The sequence below is a fragment of the Chelmon rostratus genome, chromosome 16 (assembly GCF_017976325.1).
Source record: "Chelmon rostratus isolate fCheRos1 chromosome 16, fCheRos1.pri, whole genome shotgun sequence".
NCBI classification, from domain to species: domain Eukaryota; kingdom Metazoa; phylum Chordata; class Actinopteri; order Chaetodontiformes; family Chaetodontidae; genus Chelmon; species Chelmon rostratus.
In genome coordinates this window covers 21,698,534-21,717,584 of record NC_055673.1, presented here as the reverse complement: position 1 = coordinate 21,717,584, position 19,051 = coordinate 21,698,534, and the positions used below count along the sequence as shown (strand labels likewise).

At 43.6% G+C, this 19,051-nt stretch overlaps 1 protein-coding gene across 1 annotated transcript in view; it reads left to right on the top strand.

The window, feature by feature from the left end:
- The window catches only part of ptprua (protein tyrosine phosphatase receptor type Ua), a 177,660-nt gene extending 159,260 nt beyond the window's left edge, over positions 1-18,400 (top strand). Inside the window, exons 22-31 of the mRNA XM_041954690.1 lie at positions 180-277; positions 2,477-2,593; positions 2,755-2,909; positions 5,873-6,008; positions 7,765-7,914; positions 9,236-9,550; positions 12,487-12,612; positions 15,058-15,215; positions 15,964-16,099; positions 17,460-18,400. Of these exons, the coding sequence (XP_041810624.1) occupies positions 180-277; positions 2,477-2,593; positions 2,755-2,909; positions 5,873-6,008; positions 7,765-7,914; positions 9,236-9,550; positions 12,487-12,612; positions 15,058-15,215; positions 15,964-16,099; positions 17,460-17,522 (1,454 nt within the window). The 3' untranslated portion in view covers positions 17,523-18,400. The remainder of the gene's footprint in view (positions 1-179; positions 278-2,476; positions 2,594-2,754; positions 2,910-5,872; positions 6,009-7,764; positions 7,915-9,235; positions 9,551-12,486; positions 12,613-15,057; positions 15,216-15,963; positions 16,100-17,459) is intronic.
- Positions 18,401-19,051: the final 651 nt, after the last annotated feature.

The window sequence follows — 19,051 nt, the reverse complement described above, 5'->3', positions numbered from 1 at the left end:
GGCATGGATTGCGCAGCGCCTCTACATTCATGGTTATTGCTGCTATTTTCTCTGACTTATGGCTCATCTCTCCGCCCTCCTCATCCTCCTCTCTTTCTCCTCCTCCGCCGCCTCCCCTCCCTTTTCTTCTTCTCCCACTCCTCCACCTATGCCTCTACTGTATATCTCCTCCTCTGCAGGCCCAAAGCAGGAGATGATCTACGACTTCTGGAGGATGGTTTGGCAGGAGAACTGCTTCAGTATTGTCATGATCACCAAGCTGGTGGAAGTGGGAAGGGTAGGTTTCCCTTCCCTTTGTCCCGTGACCTCTCCAGCCGCCCGTGAAGATGGATGGAGGGGATGTATTTCTGGAGCTCCCTTTATCATTCACTATATATCAGAATAGCTGCCGCACCCTGTGTTGTGGGAGGAAATGGCTGCCGCTGTCTGATCATGAGCGATCACCTTTTGCTTTGGTGGCTGCGCTCCAAGATCAAAGCTTTAATGTATGTGAGGGACCATGGAGGAATACCACGGCCTCTGTTCTCCCAGCTATTATACTGTAGGTTACAGTATTCAAAATACATCTGACCAAGTGTTAGGTATGAGGATTTTAGCTTGCACTGAGCTGTACCATTTATCAAAAACTAAATAAAATGTATAAAAGGCTTATGTTAGTCATCCCAGAGTACAGCCCAGCCTCTGAAAACAGTTGTATAATATCTCTCTGCGTGGCTCTGCTGGTTTGCACCATCTACTTGGAAGTCCACAAACGTCACTCCTTCCTAAATTCTTATTAAATGCCAGCTACTTTCAGGGTATTGATTTACTAAATTGAGTTGCACCATTAAAACTTAAGGAATGTCTAAGATAGTAAAGATTTTGGTGTGTCGTTTGCCAGGAAACCTCAGCACCTTCAAATCCAAAGCAATCAACTATGTCAGCAGGAAGTCACAAGCTGCACAACTGCCCAAAATAACGGTTTTAGCTGCCAGTATTTTCCGCACATTTAGTTATGCATACATGGAGTTATGCATGTGTTCCGGATTTAATACAATTTACGCAGTTTAGACTGAGATTATCAGATTATGCTAACCAAACTGACGCTGTTTAAGAGGAGCTCCACACTGTTTTCTCTGTTCAAATTGAGCTTGCATGTGTCTCATTGGACTTGAAAGTTCAGCCGAGTTGTGTCTGCTCAGCCTGACCCTGATCAGACTGGCAGGATTTCCGAGGTCAGTGCGGCACATTGAGCCCAGGGCCCGCGCCACGTGGCCTCAGCCTGAGCCTCTCACGCATAGCTGCTGGTAGCGTTAGCGTTAGCAAGCCCGATCAGCAACAGGCCAATGTCGTACACGAAGGAGACTTATTCCTATTCAGTGGCAGCAAACACAACACATGGGTGTCGAGAAGTGTGCTGCGTTCACAGCTTAACAAGATAATTAAGGCTGATGAAGAGCAACAGAAGAGCCTCTGAGCTATGTCTAACTTAGGAAGAGCTCGTACAGACAACAACAAGGGCAAACGATACTAAACTAAACTGCCAATCCTTTGTATGTCGTATGATCTTACCTTATTTATGCTTATGTGACTTTCAGAGTTCATGTTATTGATGTAGCTCAGAATGAATGGGAAACTTCCAATCATGCTAATCTAGCTAATATTATCACATCATTATTGGCATAATGTTTTTAATTTCTTCTTATTTTTTCATTATTAAACAGCAATTTATCCATCAATCATTGCTCCCAGAAGTTAGTGGACATAAATATTTAGTGACAACTCTCTATGTGAGAACTGGGTTCATCTGGACTTAGTAAACACATATACTTTTTATTTCTTAACTTTATGGGAAAGCAGTTCTAAATCACTGGATTCACCTTCTGCAGCCAAAAGCTGTACAGCTGTTTCCATTCTGAGAACATCTAATACACAAAAATACAAATGGTGTGAGATCTCGCTCTGTGAAGCTGATTAAGAGTGCCCTTTCAGCCTTTCATCCTGTCACCTGGCAGTGCAGCTACCATCCCCCATCGGCTACTGTAGTCTGCAGCCAGCAGTGGAAGGAAATGTCAACCCCACAAAAAGCGCTGCATCAAGGGACAAATAAAATAGCCATTCACTTAAAAAGTTAACAGTGCAGGTTTTTGAAGACTGCCTTGTTGGGGACAGGGAGAGGGAAATAGCACCATCACAGACAGTGAGTTCTATTACCAAGAGTGGGAAACGTCCCCAGAAGTCGTATCAAAAATGTCTTATCTATCTTTGGTGTCAACACTTTTATGTCTCCGATCTGATGGTGGTGATGATTGGAACAGCTCTAGTAAAATCCAAATGTTCAGCAAAGGTCAGATCAGGGTGAGAGCGTCGCTGTATGTCTGCGTGTTGAAACACTCGTGGCCGGTGGCGAGGGTGTTTGTTGTCTGCTGCTGAGATGAATCAGCTGGATGGTATGTGTGTGAACCTCTCTGAACTGAAACTGTTTGTTGTTGTCCAGATGAAGTGCTGTAAGTATTGGCCCGATGACACTGAGCTCTACGGTGACATTAAGATAACTCTGCTGAAGACAGAAACACTGGCAGAGTACACTGTGCGCACCTTCGCTATGGAGAGGGTGAGTCATACTCACATTATTTTTTATCTCAGCTCTATGTCATATATATCCACTAACACATTTCTCAGCTTCAGGTTTGTTTCATTGCTTTCTATTTGTGAACTCCTGTAACATCACATGAAAATAGCATCTAATTAGCTCTGCCTGGTTGTTTCTTCCAGAGAGGTTACCCTGCCAAACACGAGGTTTGCCAGTTCCACTTCACCTCCTGGCCTGAGCACGGGGTGCCGTACCACGCCACCGGCCTGCTGGCTTTCCTGCGCCGGGTCAAGGCCTCGACACCTCCTGACGCCGGGCCTGTGGTGGTCCACTGCAGGTGATTCATCACTTTCCATCCAGATAGCCAGAAGTCGAGTTTGACTGTCAGTCATTGTCACTAACACTAACAACTTTAGCCTGGTGTGTGTTCCACTGTTAAGACACGTGTACGTCATATTGTACTAACAGAATGTGGCAAGAGTCAGGGTGAGAAGCTGCCTTCCCGATGTAGCCTCTCTGATGAAGAGAACTACATGCCAAACTCCATTCAAAAATTGTAACGTTTAATGACTGCTAGCATGTCTGCACAGAGGTAGACCTCCCAAGAACAAGAATAAAGGCTTTATTTATTCTTGGTAGTATATTGTGAAACTTGTGATATGCTAGCAGCTAGCTTTTCCTGTCTTACTGTATGTGGAAGCACACTGGTTTCCTCATACTACTTTATCTGGACACTTTCATACTGACTATTATAACTAGCTCTGTGTAGCATGTGCTTTACAGTGGCTACTGATGTTTATCAGCCAGGTCCTGCCAAGCAGTGGTCTGATGATGATGTAGGAAGAACTCCGCTGATACAAGTTTCAGTTGAAGAGACCTTTATTAACAAGCAGTATCAGATCAGGTCCCGGCCATCCGAGAGAGCTTCAGGGTCAGATCAGAAGACTCTGCCGTTATCCTAAAGACAATACAATATCTGGCATAATGGTCTGTCCCACTCCACCCATATCTTACCTAACTCACAAATAAGGCCATGTTCTGTACATTGTCTTACTGAGGAGTGCATTCCTCCACTCTTACCCATATATGTCCACCTCTGTTGGGGATTCACCTCTAAACAGTCCCCTTCGTATACATTTCCACATTAGGACTCCCTCTTGCTGGCCTGTCCTGTGTAGTCTCACATACCACCACTGAAAGTGGCTTGGAGTTTAAACATCAGTTTACCTCTTATCATGCTTAATCTAACATATGTGTGATATTTGGTTCATCTGATCATATACCTCACTACACACACAAAAGATCTACTTCCCACAACATCCGATAAACTCAAAAAACTCTAAAAACAAGGGAAAGCATACTTTTTAAGGCAAGGTGTTGCTAGCTTTTTGATTCATTATATAAAAAAATTCCAAACTCATGACCCACCGCTCTTCGGGATGTGATCCTATTATAAGAAATTTAGCCCATATTCAGCCAAATCATTTGGTAACCATGGTAACACATATGCTGCACATTTTTTCCCAGATCAACTAGACAGTCAAGATAAAACTGCAGTGTGTTGTGCTTGTATCCTGCTCTGTCTACTTTGGCAGTCCATTAAGTCCATTAAAAAATAGGTGTGGCACAGTGATCCCACAGGAACACCCCTGCACAAAACTGCTGTACAAGACCCTTTTTATCTGTCCTGTCTCTGCCTGTTTTTTTCATTATCACAAGCGGTGGATTTGCAGTCTAATAATACTAATAACGCTCATATTAAAGTGCAGCACGACCTCCTGTCAGTCACCTGGGTTTGATTTCCTATCGTGGATCCGTGTGCTGTAGGAGTGGAGATGCAGGATGACAGTCAAAATTGTCACATCACGGAGTTCCCTGTCAGCCTGTACGACTTCACTCTTACAACTCTTCGTTTGTTTGTGAACATCCACCGTGAACACGAACCACACCAAAACTAAGAAGGCAACGATTTGGCTTTTTTTCCCCTGGTCCGGATCAATATATCCAAACTGCAGGGGTGACAGCTCTCTAATTCAATCATTAAATAAGGCACAGATGGCTTATGTGAGGAGCAATAATGGAGTGCTGTGACGCACTTTGGTTTGCTTGAAGTGTTTTTTTCAATTTGAAAAGAAACCAAATCAAGGGAAAACACTTCAAGTTTACCAACTCATCCCCTCAATCAGACCAGAGCCACAGAACTGCAGCATAAGTTTGGAAAAGCCAAGACACCCGCCTCTTTAGATGGTGCGGTCGTTTCTGCACCAGGCGTTGTTTGACAGCTGTCACACCAGCCCAAACGAACCAAACCGAGCTCTTTTTCTGAATTTAAAACAAAACAGGTTGGATATGAAAGCATCCTCACATTTTTTTTCTTCAAAAATGCACAACATCAAATAGAAACATTTGATTTGGAGGGAATGATGTTAAACTGGCTGCCCATTGTTCTTAGTGTGTGTCGCTGGGTTATACATTCCTTATAGCTCATGAATCATCCACTTGATTTCTTCTTGTGCATTCTATGTTTCCTAACATGATTGTATTGTGCAATATGTGTCAAGTCATCCCATGAAATGATAGATACCTGTCAAAGGTAGCAGCATTATAGGTCAAGCAAGCATGACTAATATGACCATGGGCAGATATCAAAGGGACACTGTAAATTCTGTATAATCACTCACATCCTGATGTTTATAGTTGATTTCTGTTTTCATATTTATCCAGTCCGCCCCTGTGCACCAGCCATCTGACAGTGGCCTCTAACTCTTATTAAGCACCCATCCTTTTGCATCTTATCATAAATGATGTGCTTGTTTAACAATATCGATGCGCTGCGGGCAGACTTTTCTGTTCCGTGGAAAAAAAAATCAAGGAAATGCTATGAAGACGGATGAATACCTGAGGCTTAACACATCCCAGTGCAGACATTCAGATGGTTTTTAAAATAACCAAGCGCTACCTGGAGAGGGCTGAGGCGTTCACAAACACCTACACTCGCCTTCATGGCCGTGTTAGACCCAGACATGGGAGGCATGGGTCAGCACACAGGGTGTTTTTAAATGTCTTAGCACTTTTTAACTAAAAGGTTTTTCACTTTCAAACTTCAACTTAGATTTTTTATGATGCCAGAACATAATGGCCACTGTACTTCCTGTCTTTCTTTGCAGAACAAAGCCCCCCTTATTATACTTGACTTTGGCCAGAGTATCTCGATCATTACTAAAAGCCCCCCGCTGAGGCTTTTTCATTTTAGTGCTGTATTCAGGCTTGTTGATCTTTCTCCTCTCTCCTCTGCTGCAGTATGGGGGCAGGCAGGACTGGCTGCTACATTGTTTTGGATGTCATGCTGGATATGGCTGAGTGTGAAGGAGTGGTGGACATCTACAACTGTGTCAAGACCCTCTGCTCCAGACGTATCAACATGATCCAGACTGAAGTGAGTGGGAGGGCGGCGCTGTGGTTAGAGAGGCTGACACTGTTAACCATAAGCTCACACATTTGATCTTCGCAATATGAAGCTGCCGGTAGCCCGCAGCTCTCATCACTTTTAGATTTGATCATTATCATGCATGTTTGCACTACAATTCTATTCTTTTCAGGCTACGAAAGCCTCTGAAGCAGCATTTTACAACCACAGGCAGTGGTGGAGGAGGTGTTCTGATACAGTACAGATGTCACAGCGTAGAAATAGTGCAAGTTATTATTTATTGCCGACCTGGGGGCTGAATTGCAAGGCTAAAAACAAAAAAAATATCTATATATTCCACTGTGCTCACCTGCTAATTGCTAACTTTGCCTGTCTGATGTTTGCTGATGCATATTTAGCATACAGTGGGCTCATCAGAGCTTTTTCAACCAAAACATCTGCCTGCTTTAGTTAGAAACCAGGCTGATAAGAGCAGCGTTGTGAAAATTAAAACATGCAATTCAAAGGCTGCAAAGTTCTGTAGTGTTAATGGCCGCTCACTTTGCCGTATGGTGCCGGACAGGTAACGCACTGTGTTCAGCAGAGCTTCATTTGCTGTCTGCTGGAGCTGTGGGCTGTAAAGCCAAAGCAATTAGCTAAAAGAGGCTGAAAGGCTCCGTAGAGCTGAGGAGGACTGGGGGGTTGGGTGATAACAGTAGATTCATCACTAAAACCACACCCTTTAACATCTCAGCTCTAAGTTTTAAAAACAAAAATGTTCATTAGACTGGTGCCTCTCTAGGTATTATTCATTGATTTCATTACTGGACTATTTATGCCATTAACTGATGCTGTAGCTGGTCCAGGTGGAGCTAATTTGAACGATTTTCCTATGTTTTGCACTGTTTTAAAAACCATGCATCATATTTAAGACTTTTCTCTCTACAACTTTAAAGGCCATTTAGCATAATTGTAATTGTACACTAATTTAAAACTGCTAATCATATTAAAACATTATTGCTGAAGACAAGTATCAACCCCTCACTTACTAAGATACTCACTTTACACAAAAAGGTAATAAACACGCAGTTGCAAGTTTAAAGCGTGCTCACTGTAACGTGAATTCCCAGTCGTCCAATAAGCAAACCAGAGAAAGACATTCATTACTAGAGTAAATAAAACTATTAAAAGTTGGCAAATACTTTTCAAATTCCCTTATTAGCAAGTCTAGAGGTAGAGACGGCGCAGCAAATACCAAAACAATCGTCTGTATCTCCCTTTTAATTTCATCTTTTCACCTTTCAGCTCGAGCTGGCCGACCACTTGAATACATGCAGCTTTTCTGCAATTACAGAGCACATTAAAAATTATAAATAAGTTGGAAGAGAGACAGTTATACGCCTTTAATTCTGAATGTTTCCGAGCCTCTTTGATCTTTTGTTTGGTTGGATGTCAAAACAAATTTCTTAGTTTCCTCGTTAATTGCTCAGCTCATGACGTTATTTAAATATTGTGTGTGGGCAGTGTTTTGCTCCTCTGATGTGTGATTTCTGCACTTTTTACCCAATTTATATACAATTTTCTGCTTGGAAACAATGCCTGAGTGTGGGCACGATGATGTGAAGACTGACAGTTATTACTATTAGTCAACATTCGGCAGCAGTAATTAAATTCTGCATTGTTCGTCACAAGTGGGCAATTAACAGTTGGGACGCTCATGAGTGCAGCGAGGGTTTTGTGTGACTTTGTACATTTGTGGATGTTTTCCCTGCTGTCTGTCTCGCAGGAGCAGTATGTGTTCATCCACGACGCCATCCTGGAGGCGTGTCTGTGCGGAGAGACGGCCATCCCGGTCAATGAGTTTGCGCTCACCTATAAGGACATGCTGAAGGTTGATTCCCAGAGCAACACTTCACAGCTCAGAGAGGAGTTTCAGGTAATATACACAACTTCTACTTAGAAGTTTGTATTAGTGTCTGTAAATTAGTTTCTGATTCCCTAACCAGTCGCTCCAAACTTAAGCTTCCGTTGTCACCCTCATCATGCAGGCGCCGTAGCCGTGCAGTAACTCCTAAACACACAGCTTTAAATCTACATTTAGTATCCGCGGTGACAGCCCTCCTCCGTGCAGGTGATATTTGACATTTGAATTAAAAGTAGCACAGACTTAAAGGCACTCCACTCAGCTTTTACTACTTGCAGGCTCAACATCTTGAAACTCGCTCTGCTGGTCCTCTTAAAAAGTCAGGCAACGCACAGCACTAGACCTGACTCCAGTCCTGCTATTTTATTCTGCACAAGACCTTGACTTTCTCATTTACGAAAATGTGCATTTCGCTGCGACTCTGGATTGCTCCGTCGCAGCTGCGTTTCAGCCTGTATCCTCTTCATGACAGCTTGTACGTTTGCCCTTCTATGCACACTGTGTCTTGTACTGTAGGCCTAGAAACATTTATCGGAAATAAATGGGTAGTTACCATGAGAGCGATCGGCACAGAGGCTTTTCTAATCACTATACATTAACATGATAAACATTTTGCTCAGCAGAGAGGTTTTAGATCGCAACTAAGAACATCTATTTGTCTTTCATGTAATGGTATTGGCTTTTCCCGTTAATGTCAGTTATAATGATGTTACTGATTGGCGACCTTTGGCCAGAATAATTAGAGTTTTTCCTCTCCACGTACGGCGCAATTACCTTCTCTCAGTGCTGCTCACAGTCGTCCAGTAAGACAGAAGCTCATAATTGCGACTTGTATCCAAGGCACAATATTCCAGTTATGAGCTGGAAGGTTCTATTCATTTTGTCTAAACCAACGGGGAGTCATTCACAATATGAAGCAAGTTTGATAATCAGTTCATTTCAATTTCCATTGCTTCCTAATACGCTTATTCATAATGTATGAGATTAAATGTGTTTTTATCCATTAAGCCTTCTGGGGGTTTTGACTGATAATTAATGTTTTTTAAAAGTTTCCTGGAGATGATTGGAGATAGTGGTGCTTGTCCGGTATTGACAGCCAGGCTGTTTGAGAGGAGAATATTATCATTGCCTCTGACCAGCTCTCTTTGATCCCATTTCTGTTCCGCTACGTCTGTCTCCTCTTATCACAATCTTCATTCTCAGTCTTTCATTTTATCTCTGCATCTGAAATTTGAACACATTCTCAAACACACATGCCAACCTTTTTAATTATCTCTTCTGCACACTCCCTTCTCCCTCACTCCTCCTCCTCCTCCCTCCCCGCCTCCCTCAGACTCTGAACTCGGTGACTCCTCACCTGGATGTGGAGGAGTGCAGCATTTCTCTGATGCCCAGGAACCGCGAGAAGAACCGCAGCATGGACGTCCTGCCGCCGGACCGCTCCCTGGCCTTCCTCGTCACCACCGAGGGAGAGAGCTGCAACTACATTAACGCGGCGCTCGCCGACAGCTTCCTCCGGCCCGCCGCCTTTGTGGTGACGCCGCACCCGCTGCCCGGCACCACCACTGACTTCTGGAGGCTGGTGTATGACTACGGCTGCACCTCGGTGGTGATGCTCAACCAGCTCAACCAGTCCAACTCTGCCTGGGTAAGACGAGAGGGGCTGTACAAGCACACTCATCTTGGAAGATGAAGTCACTTTCCTGCTAATCTGACTTCTGATCAGTTTGCTGCTCGTAATTAAACCCTGTGTGACATCATCTGCATCACAGCTGGATTTTGATTAGTATTAACATATGCAGTGTGTTTACATACACTCTAATGATCCAGAGATTACGACAGTGTGATATTAGAGTTAGCAGAGTTTCTTCACATTTCCTGGTCTATGGCCTCATTTTTAGGAGCCAAAATTCTCATGACCTCAACAGAGAGTCGTCACATTAATTTGCCAATGGCATCATTTTGCACTTTGGTTCCAGCAGCAGGGACGGTGCACCATCAAAACGAAATGATGTATTTCCTGTATTTCAGTTGAAATGTACAGCATGTATTGCCTAAAGAAGATATGGAGAGCGTAGGCTGTCAGGGCCAATTTCCGACCAGCTCCAAACACTGAAAGGCAAACATTGAGTAGAGGACCAGAGCAAAAATATAGAAACAAAAAGCAATGTGAAAGAAAAATGTGTGAGGCTCCCTCGTCCTCTCCACTTAGCCAGCACACTCTGGTGAAAAGAGCAATTCCTCCTCCCTGAGAAATAAAAAAAAACTGCCTTTTAGGTGTAGATATTCTCAAAGAGGACATGCTCTTTCATTGCTATGTAGAAGGCAAAATACAGCAGGAACAGGACTCAAACACCTCCACCTCAGTCTGACACGGACCTTACTGAACATTTCTTACTCTGATTAATAAGATAATCAGTGGAAATTAGAGAAAAAAACATTATTATCATTAATTGTAGGACATCAGATGAATAGATACTGCAGCTAGAAAGAGACAAGGATACCAAATACCATCAGCATGTGAGAAATCCCAAATTCATCAGATCTGAAAACTGTTCCAGTTTTTTGCAAAACACCGACCTGCAGCACATTACTGACAATCATTAGTTCTTCTCACAGATGTAGGTGATTCTTTCTGTGTTAAAATCCTTTGTAAAGTACTGTCTGACTGAGAACATTGTATAAAGTTAGCATTATCACTGTCACTAGCTGCAGTTTCTCACTGGAAGTCTGGGCCTTATTAGCCGACTGCGAGCGTGGCTGACAATTTGCGTGTGTGAGTGCTTCATAGAAATAAACAGTAATTTTACTGGTTCCACCAATTAACTTTATATCTAAATACTGAAAATGTCCATGTATGAGCCATTATAACATCGTGGCAACTTCATCCTCAACATGTTTTCTCCCCCCTTAATTGTTCGATTGTACGGGAAAACCGAGCAGGAAAAGTCAAAACTATTTTGTAGGTGCGACTAATTATTTTCATTTTTGGTTTATCGGTTGATGCTTCTTTTTTTCAAATAAGCAATTTACCATTTCGTGTGCAAAACCCTGAAGCAGGGAAAGTGCAAAAAAGCAGCCCATGGTCACATTTGAGAAGCTGGAGGCAGCAGATGTCACTTCCTCAAAATCCTCTTTAAAAAAAACCAAAACAAACGTTAATCGCTGCTTCATCGATGAGTTGCTTCAGCTCGACTTCTCCCTGTGTTTGAATGCTGAAACACATCTGCAGATTTTACACTCCTGAGTAAACGTGGCTGTTTGAATTACCATTCGGTATGATACAACATGTGGACTGTAGTCGTGACAACATGCCACACATATCGCTCCTTCCTTCAGATAAGAGTGATGAAGGGTCATCACTTGTCTGGCCTCTAACTGGTCGCCTGCCACGCAGCTTCAATCCGGCATTCGGGGCTGCGGTGGCGTTAACGCATCCTTATCGTCTCCCCCACGTTTGCTCGTGCGTGGGTTTGTTCCGCCGCCTCTCTATCGCCGCTCCGTCTCCGTGTCATGTTGAATTCCAGCGCAACGTTTCCACCATGCCTGTTAGCTGCAACCTGTCCTTCTTCCTCTGTCACTCTGCTGCTCTTCCCCTTCTTCTCCTTCCCTGTCTCCCAGTGCCAGTGGATTAACAGTTCAGCTCCCAACACACACACACACACACACACACACACACACACACTCAGCTTGCCCTCCTGAGTTACAGCCCGTCTCCTGTCTAAATGTATAAATATTTATCTCCCCTCCTGCCCAATGTCACCTGTTAATACCCTTCTGTCACTGTGAAATGCCATCATCACTTCCTACTCCAGGGGTCCCCTCAACCCCAAAGTCACCGCAGAACACGTCAGTGTGTCAACACTGCTCCTGTGTGTTTTTCCTCCTCCGATTGGCCGGGGGGGGGGGGGGGGGGGGGGGGGGGGGGGGGGTGCGTCTTTGAGGCAGCGATGATGGGAGACCTTGGCTTTTGCGAACACCAACCTCTCGGCTAACTTCCTGTTTATCTCTCCCAGGCATAGCCAAGGTCTCCTTCTCCATTAATTTATAATGTGCTAATGGTAGTGATTTCCACTCATGAATAATTCAAGCTCGGTGACCGCGGCTTACGTGAAGGATTGTTCCCGGTCACGAGCGGGTTGTTTTTTTTTTGGTTTTTTTTTTGCTCATTTAATTTACGGTTGCTATTTGTAGATAATCATTGTCATTTAGGCTAATTGTCTCTGCTGTCAATACTCAGGTGTCTTGTTACTGGGCTTCACCGTCACTGGCTGCTGACATAATGATTTGTCCTCCTTCAAGCAAGTGTGGGCTAATAACCTGTTACCCCTGTCCCCTCCCATCCTTTCCTCTCCTCACCTCTCCTCTCCTCCTCTCACCTCCCCTCTCCTCCTCTCACCTCCCCTCCTCTCCTCTCCTCTCCTCTCCTCTCACCTCCCCTCCCCTCCCCTCCTCTCACCTCTTCTCTTCTCTTCTCTTCTCTTCTCTTCTCTTCTCTTCTCTTCTCTTCTCTTCTCCTCCCTTCCCTCCTCTCCCCTCTTCTCTTCTCTTCTCTTCTCTTCTCTTCTCTTCTCTTCTCCTCAGCCCTGTCTGCAGTATTGGCCTGAACCAGGCTTGCAGCAGTTTGGGCCAATGACAGTGGAGCTTCTGACCAGAACAGCCGACGATGACGTTATCATCCGTCTTTTCCGGGTTCAGAACATCACTCGGGTAGGTGGATCCACCACATGATGGAAAAGCCCCATGGTCCTATTTGTGAAGATGATGTATAGACATATTTGGATATATCTGGCAAATTGTGTGAACAAAACAGCAGGTACACCTGTTAATCTGCTAGAATCCAAACAGTGAGTTCTTGCCAGCCTCTGTGCAAAACGAAAACATGTGCACAGGGTTTACTATCCCAAATGCTCTTGTCAGTGTCAGAAAGGTGTCAGTTCAGCCCTTTGTCATTTATTTGAGCATCATATCAACTGCGGTTCTGTTTAAACTTGCGTACTTTACCCTAACTGACTGATTATGCAGGATGACGCTGTCTCAGCTTCAAATAAAAGCACTGCCACAGCAGCTAGGTGTAAGTGACTGGAGACAGTAGTAGTAGAACAGACACAAGTAAGCTCCATTTTTACAAAACATTAACTATAATTTACTACCTTAGTGTCCAGCTCTGCATTAGCAGTGTTTTACTGAGAGTGAGCCCAGCCGGGCTCTTGATAACAGCAGCACATGGTGAAAGGCTGCACATACATCAAGTTTTATGAAACCTTTTTATCTTCTCCAACTTGATTTAATGAAAGTATTGAAAGTTTAATGAAAGGATGTAATTTCCTTGATTTTCCCTGTCTTCACTATGAATAAACAAACATTAAGATCAAAATGGAAACTCTGAATCGCTCTGAGTTGCCTTGATATGCCAGCTTGGCAGAGTTAATGGCAAAGTGGCTGTTTAGATGTCTAATTGTCTCATCAAATGACATGTTTTTGCTTTAATTTTGGATAGTGACAAAAGCACATGCTCAAGTCCTTCCTCAGCTAAGAACTGCTCCAGCTCTGTATTGCTGTGGGAGGCATTTCCTGGCTCTGAATCAATTCATTTATTGTTAAGAGGGTTAATGAAGCCTGATACATAATATAATGGTTCCGAATGGTGACCTGGGTCCCAGCTGGCATTTGTTGTTCCCAGCGGTCGGATGATTTGCAGCATAATAATCCTGCTTTCTGTATCAACAGCATGATAATGTTATTAGCCACAAGACCTGTTTCATAGGCAGATACAGTCCTGTTTATGCAATTATGTAACACTGAAACTAATATAAAACTTCCTCAAAGAAGCTCCAGATGTCCAATCTCTCACTGCTTTTATGTTACTTAGTGTGTTTGTGGCTTGTGAATGTGTGTGTGTGGAGTATGTGTAATTTAGCTTAGCTCCTTCTTCCTCTCGTCACCGTGACGACTCTTCCAGCTCCCATCCTTTGACCTCAGTAGATGCTCTTAGCATCTTAGCATCTTAGTCTCCTTTAGTTGACAAACCCCCCCGAGGTCCTCCTCACCTGACCCTTACTGTGGCCTAAACCTTGGCCCAAATCACCTTCCACTCCTACCCCAGCCCCTCAGATATCTAGACACCATATGAGAAACTGTTCCCACGTGAACTCTCTGCAGGACCCTGAGGAGGCAGACACCACAGAGCGAGACACCGATAGCCTCTGTCCCAAAAAGGTACTTCACTGTCTGGTAGATACAGCAGATGTGCTACAAGTAGCATTGTTTCCAAGCAATAACAAACTGTGATACACAGGTATGATAGGTATAACGAGTGATGCTAGTGGTTTTCTCAGTGCCTCCACTTCCTCCATAATAAAGCTACCTTGTGGAGTTTCTGACCACGAGTAGTAGTACATGTCTGTAGTGGCTGAAAATAAGATTTACTTTGATAAGAGCAAGCGTAAACATATGTGTATTTCTAAATGAATAAAAAAATCAGGGGTCACCTTGACGGTAACATTTCCCACAAGCTGTCGGGCGTCTCCTGGCTGTCCTCGGCCTCACCGAACAACCCAGAAGCACTTCGCTCCGCATGTGCTGCAAGAACAAACTGTTCAAATCCCCAGACTGCGGAAAATGAGGCCGTGGAGAGACAAGCCAGTGGCTTGTCTGACATTACCAATAATTTTCTGGAACATTTTGAGGCATGAATTTGGGTTAACGGCGCTGTGGCATTTTAGAGCCCAAAAATGTCAACATTTCATTCAGAGGAAGGGGAGGGAGCCTCAGAGCGCTTACAGGCTTGATGATAAAGAAAACACAGTTTAAAATATTTGTTTCAAAGCTGCTCTAATCAGCATTCGTAATGTGAACGAGGTTGGTACTAGCGCAGAAGTGGCAAAGAGTTTTTTAGCATCTGTCAGCCTACTGTTTTGATTTTAGGCCCCACTACTTTACCGTTTTGTCTCTCATCCGCCGTGTTTCCAGCAATACACTGCTACACAACTTTACATTGTTACATGACGCTAATATTCAGCTAGATGTTTGAACGAGTGTGTGATATGTGTGGAGCACATGCAGTGGCTTTAATGCACATATCAAGGCTTATATTGGGAAAAAGAAAACTCTTCTAATTGTTTCCACCCTCTCCATAACTCTCGCTCTGTATAGCTCCAGGAGGGCCAGCTGGTGGTGCGTCACTTCCAGTTCCTGCGCTGGTCCCCATACCGCGACGTGCCCGATTCCAAGAAAGCCTTCCTCAGCCTTTTGGCTCAGGTTCACAACTGGCAGAGGGAGTGTGGAGAGGGACGCACCATCGTCCACTGCCTGTGAGTCCCCTTACATACATCTACATCTTACACATATGTGCTTTTAATGGCCACTGCTGATGTGAGTCTTTTTAGACTTAAGGTTCAGTCTATGGCCAACATCTTTTCATGTGAAGTTCAAATCTATTATTAATTCAACATCCCCTCATGAATTTTATTCTTGTCTGAATAGAAAAGCAGTAGAAAGAGCTTTCAGACTCCACTGAAGGCTGGACTTTTGAATTTTTGGTCCTCGAGTGACTGTTTTAATAAGATCGACTTACCATGCTACTGTAAGACTTGGTCTGGTCACAAGTTTGTATACTTTTTGGAGTTCTTAAATCTCATTAACTCAGAGCTACGGAGGAAAAAGGACCATTAAGTGTTCGTGTCTTTACATTAACTGCTCGAGTGGAGGTGCCTGCCTTCCAGTCGATTTGTCCCCGTCTCCGTGTCAGGGCCCTTTGATCTCTGGAGGTCAGGCTGTGTGTTAGACGTCTCATATCTGATTAAGTCCCCGCTCCTGTATTTTAATGAGAACTTTACTCAGATATTCATCTTGAAAGTCTGCCAGTTGGCCTTTTTCTGACAGCATGCTTGATCTGTGCTCAGTCAAACTGTGACATTTCACTCTGTAGCTCCCCCCTCCGAGAGGCTGTCTGAGCTGCCGTGCCACATCTTTATTAGGTCACTCATGTCTTTATGCTTCTATTCCGTGTTTGTGTCTGTGTGTGTGTGTGCGCGTCTTTGTTCGCTCTTTCTGGAGTAGGAATGGCGGCGGTCGAAGCGGTACTTTCTGTGCCTGCACCATGATCCTGGAAATGATTCGTCACCACAGCGTGGCGGACGTATTCTTTGCTGCCAAAACACTGCGCAACTCTAAGCCGAACATGGTGGAGACAATGGTGAGCCAGCAGTGGTCTTTATCTGCCTTTACTGCAACTTATTATGTCAAACTGTGCTGTTGCCTCACACAGGTAATGTCAGGGGAGCGAAGAACTGAAGAATAAAGTAGCCTCTTTCTAGAAATAAATATTTTTTTTTTTCTACTGGTGTTTCTTATATAATATTTTTTTTATCTATTTAGAAAAACAGCATGGATGTAAAACTCCACAGTAAAACACTATAAAGTTGTGTTTAGGCTGAATTGGAGTTACATTTTAGATGCAGCAAAAGCAGCGAGCGGGTGTATATCAATACTATTTCTTTGTAGGTAGTGCTAATTGAGGCTTGTTAAAAACGTATGAGCATTACATGAGCACTCATCCCGAGGCCATGTGACTCCGAGTATGAGCAAACAGAGGTGAGAAAAAAGGATGCTAGCAGGGTTAGCCAGGTTCAAAGCTTCTGAATTAGTGCGTCACCTTCCTGCATATCTGGCCGGCTAGTTAGCTACATAAAGGAAAGTTGGCAACAGAAAAATGGGGATGAGATCAGCCCAGCTGGTTGTAAGTCCACTTAGAGAGATAACCACTCTTGAAAAATCCTATTGTTATAAATAATGGCTAATAGCAGCCAGTACTGCAGCTACTATGCTGCTGTTTGGTTACGTCTGAAACAGAACAAGAAAACTGTCCGACGCAAACATGATGCCATGCTGTCTGATGAACATGGCAACTCAGTGTGGTTGTAAGAGTCTGACCTATCACACTGGGCACTGTAGCTTTTAGCAAATGTTACTCAAAAAGAAAGGAATAAGTACATTTGTTGGGGACTATGACTATGTGTCTGTGGGTCTTGAAAAGCCTTTAGAAGCTTTGGATTCAGTTTCCATAAAAAATGCCTTAGAATGTGTTTACATATTGTAAATTTAACTTACAGCAATATTACTTGTGAGATGTTTTTATGTGGTCGTGGGCTGTCTGTAGACGTTATCATGCAAACACTGTCACTGCTGCAGCTACAGGAGCTAGGAAGCTTATTGTCGTGAAGTGATGATTTTAGCAGTAAATGAACTTAATTTCCCCAGCTGGGGATGAATAAAGTCTCATTTTATCTCAACTTTAAAACAATGAATGATATTTGATTGGTTAATCCAGCCATCCATTTTCTTCCACTTATCTGGTCATGTTAATTTAATGACTTATACCATTAAAGTTCTTGTTATGTACTGTTGAGAAAAGGAAGATGTATGATAATAGATCATTCTACAGCAGATCATATCCTGCTTTCTGGTTCATCGTGCTGCAGAAACCTGGGGTTGGGTTGAAATGACTCACAGTTGATACAGAAAATAACTTTGGTCTATATCTGTGCTTGTTCTAGGAGCAGTACCGGTTCTGCTATGACTTGGCCCAGGAGTACCTGGACTGCTTGGAAGTCAGATAGCACCAATCCCTCACTTTTCATCCTTCTTCGAGGAGAAGGTCTGGATCCCGGATCCTGGATCCTGGATCTCCATTCCTGCCTCCTTAGTCCATGTATACAGCGTCTCCTTCACCATGCCTGGATGAAACGTCGTCTGCCATTAAGACCGATTGAGAAAACTGACTGGACAACTTGTAACATACTACTGACGCCCTTTTTGCTTTCCCTCTGCGCTCTGATCCAACCTCTTTTGTGCCACTTTACATCTGCCAAACCAGAGGACACTTAACAGGAGTGGAGTTCATTTTATACACGACCACTGTCAAGGCAGCCGGACTACCTATTGTACACCTCGGTGACAGGATTCAAAGAGCTCAGCTGTGTCCTGCCTTACTATGAACAAACACTGAAAGGGAACTACAGTTGATGCCACCCACTGGGTGATATTTTGTGTTTGTTTGTAACACTGTAAATGGTGCAATCTGCTGTTGGTGAACATCCCATGTCGTACTGTACTATAATTGAACTTTATCGTGGGTGAAGCTGACGTTGAAGGTTAACTGAGAGTGACAAGGAAAGAAGTCGGTCACATCAGATGGACATATTTGTACAGTAGAGTTGTCTTGGACCTAATTTCTCTTTATTTATTTTCTGTGTATATAGATGTTTTTTTCCTCCTTCCCACGGGTGTTTCTAGATGTTCTCAACGTCTTATCAGTGTGCCAATCCATTCTCTCTGTGTCTGTAAATGAGGACCACTTCAGCATCTGCATGCCCAGTCTTAAGTGTTTCATTGCAGTGTGTGGCCCAAGCCTGCTTTAGGGTGGATTCTGCGACGCGAATCCCTCCGCTAGTCCAGAGAGAGCTCCGTAAGAATAACCACGTGTTGCTGTGAGAATCTGGCGAAAATCTGTTGCTTTCTAAATTTGTATTTATTCAATGTGTTTTATTTTCTAAATAGTGTATAAAACAAGAAAAGAAATAAAATATGTTGTTGCTTAACAGCCATGCTTTCTGGAGAGATTCTTTTCTTATTTATTATGTGGAATTTATTTATCAGACTGGATAAAATCACTATTAATCCTGCAGTTTATTCGTGCCAAGAACCAAAGCTCCAAATTAAACTTAATGCATTTTTACTCATTTTACAAATGTGCTCCAGTTCTTAAAATCTGTGCCTCAGTCTGCTCCCCATCCCCCCACCCCCCATTTAAAAGTTTTGCAGACAGCTGCACCCTTTTCAAGCACTTTGTGAGGAAGAGTTGTTGACGCCCCTCCATCACCGCCCCAGCCACTCACAACCAGCAGATATCGCTGCTTGAAAATCCCACAGTTCATTCACTTGACCTGTGTTTTAATTTGCGCTTATCATTTAATTAGCGACTTTAATGGACTTTTTTTATCATTACCACCAAACAGAGCCTCTAGGATTCAGCCACCTCTTTAATTGGAGAGTCTTGATGATCCATTGATCGAGGGCCCGGCGCGCTCAATCTGCATGTGGCGCTTTACAAGCGATGTCACATCTAGTTACTGTGTTTTATGAGTGG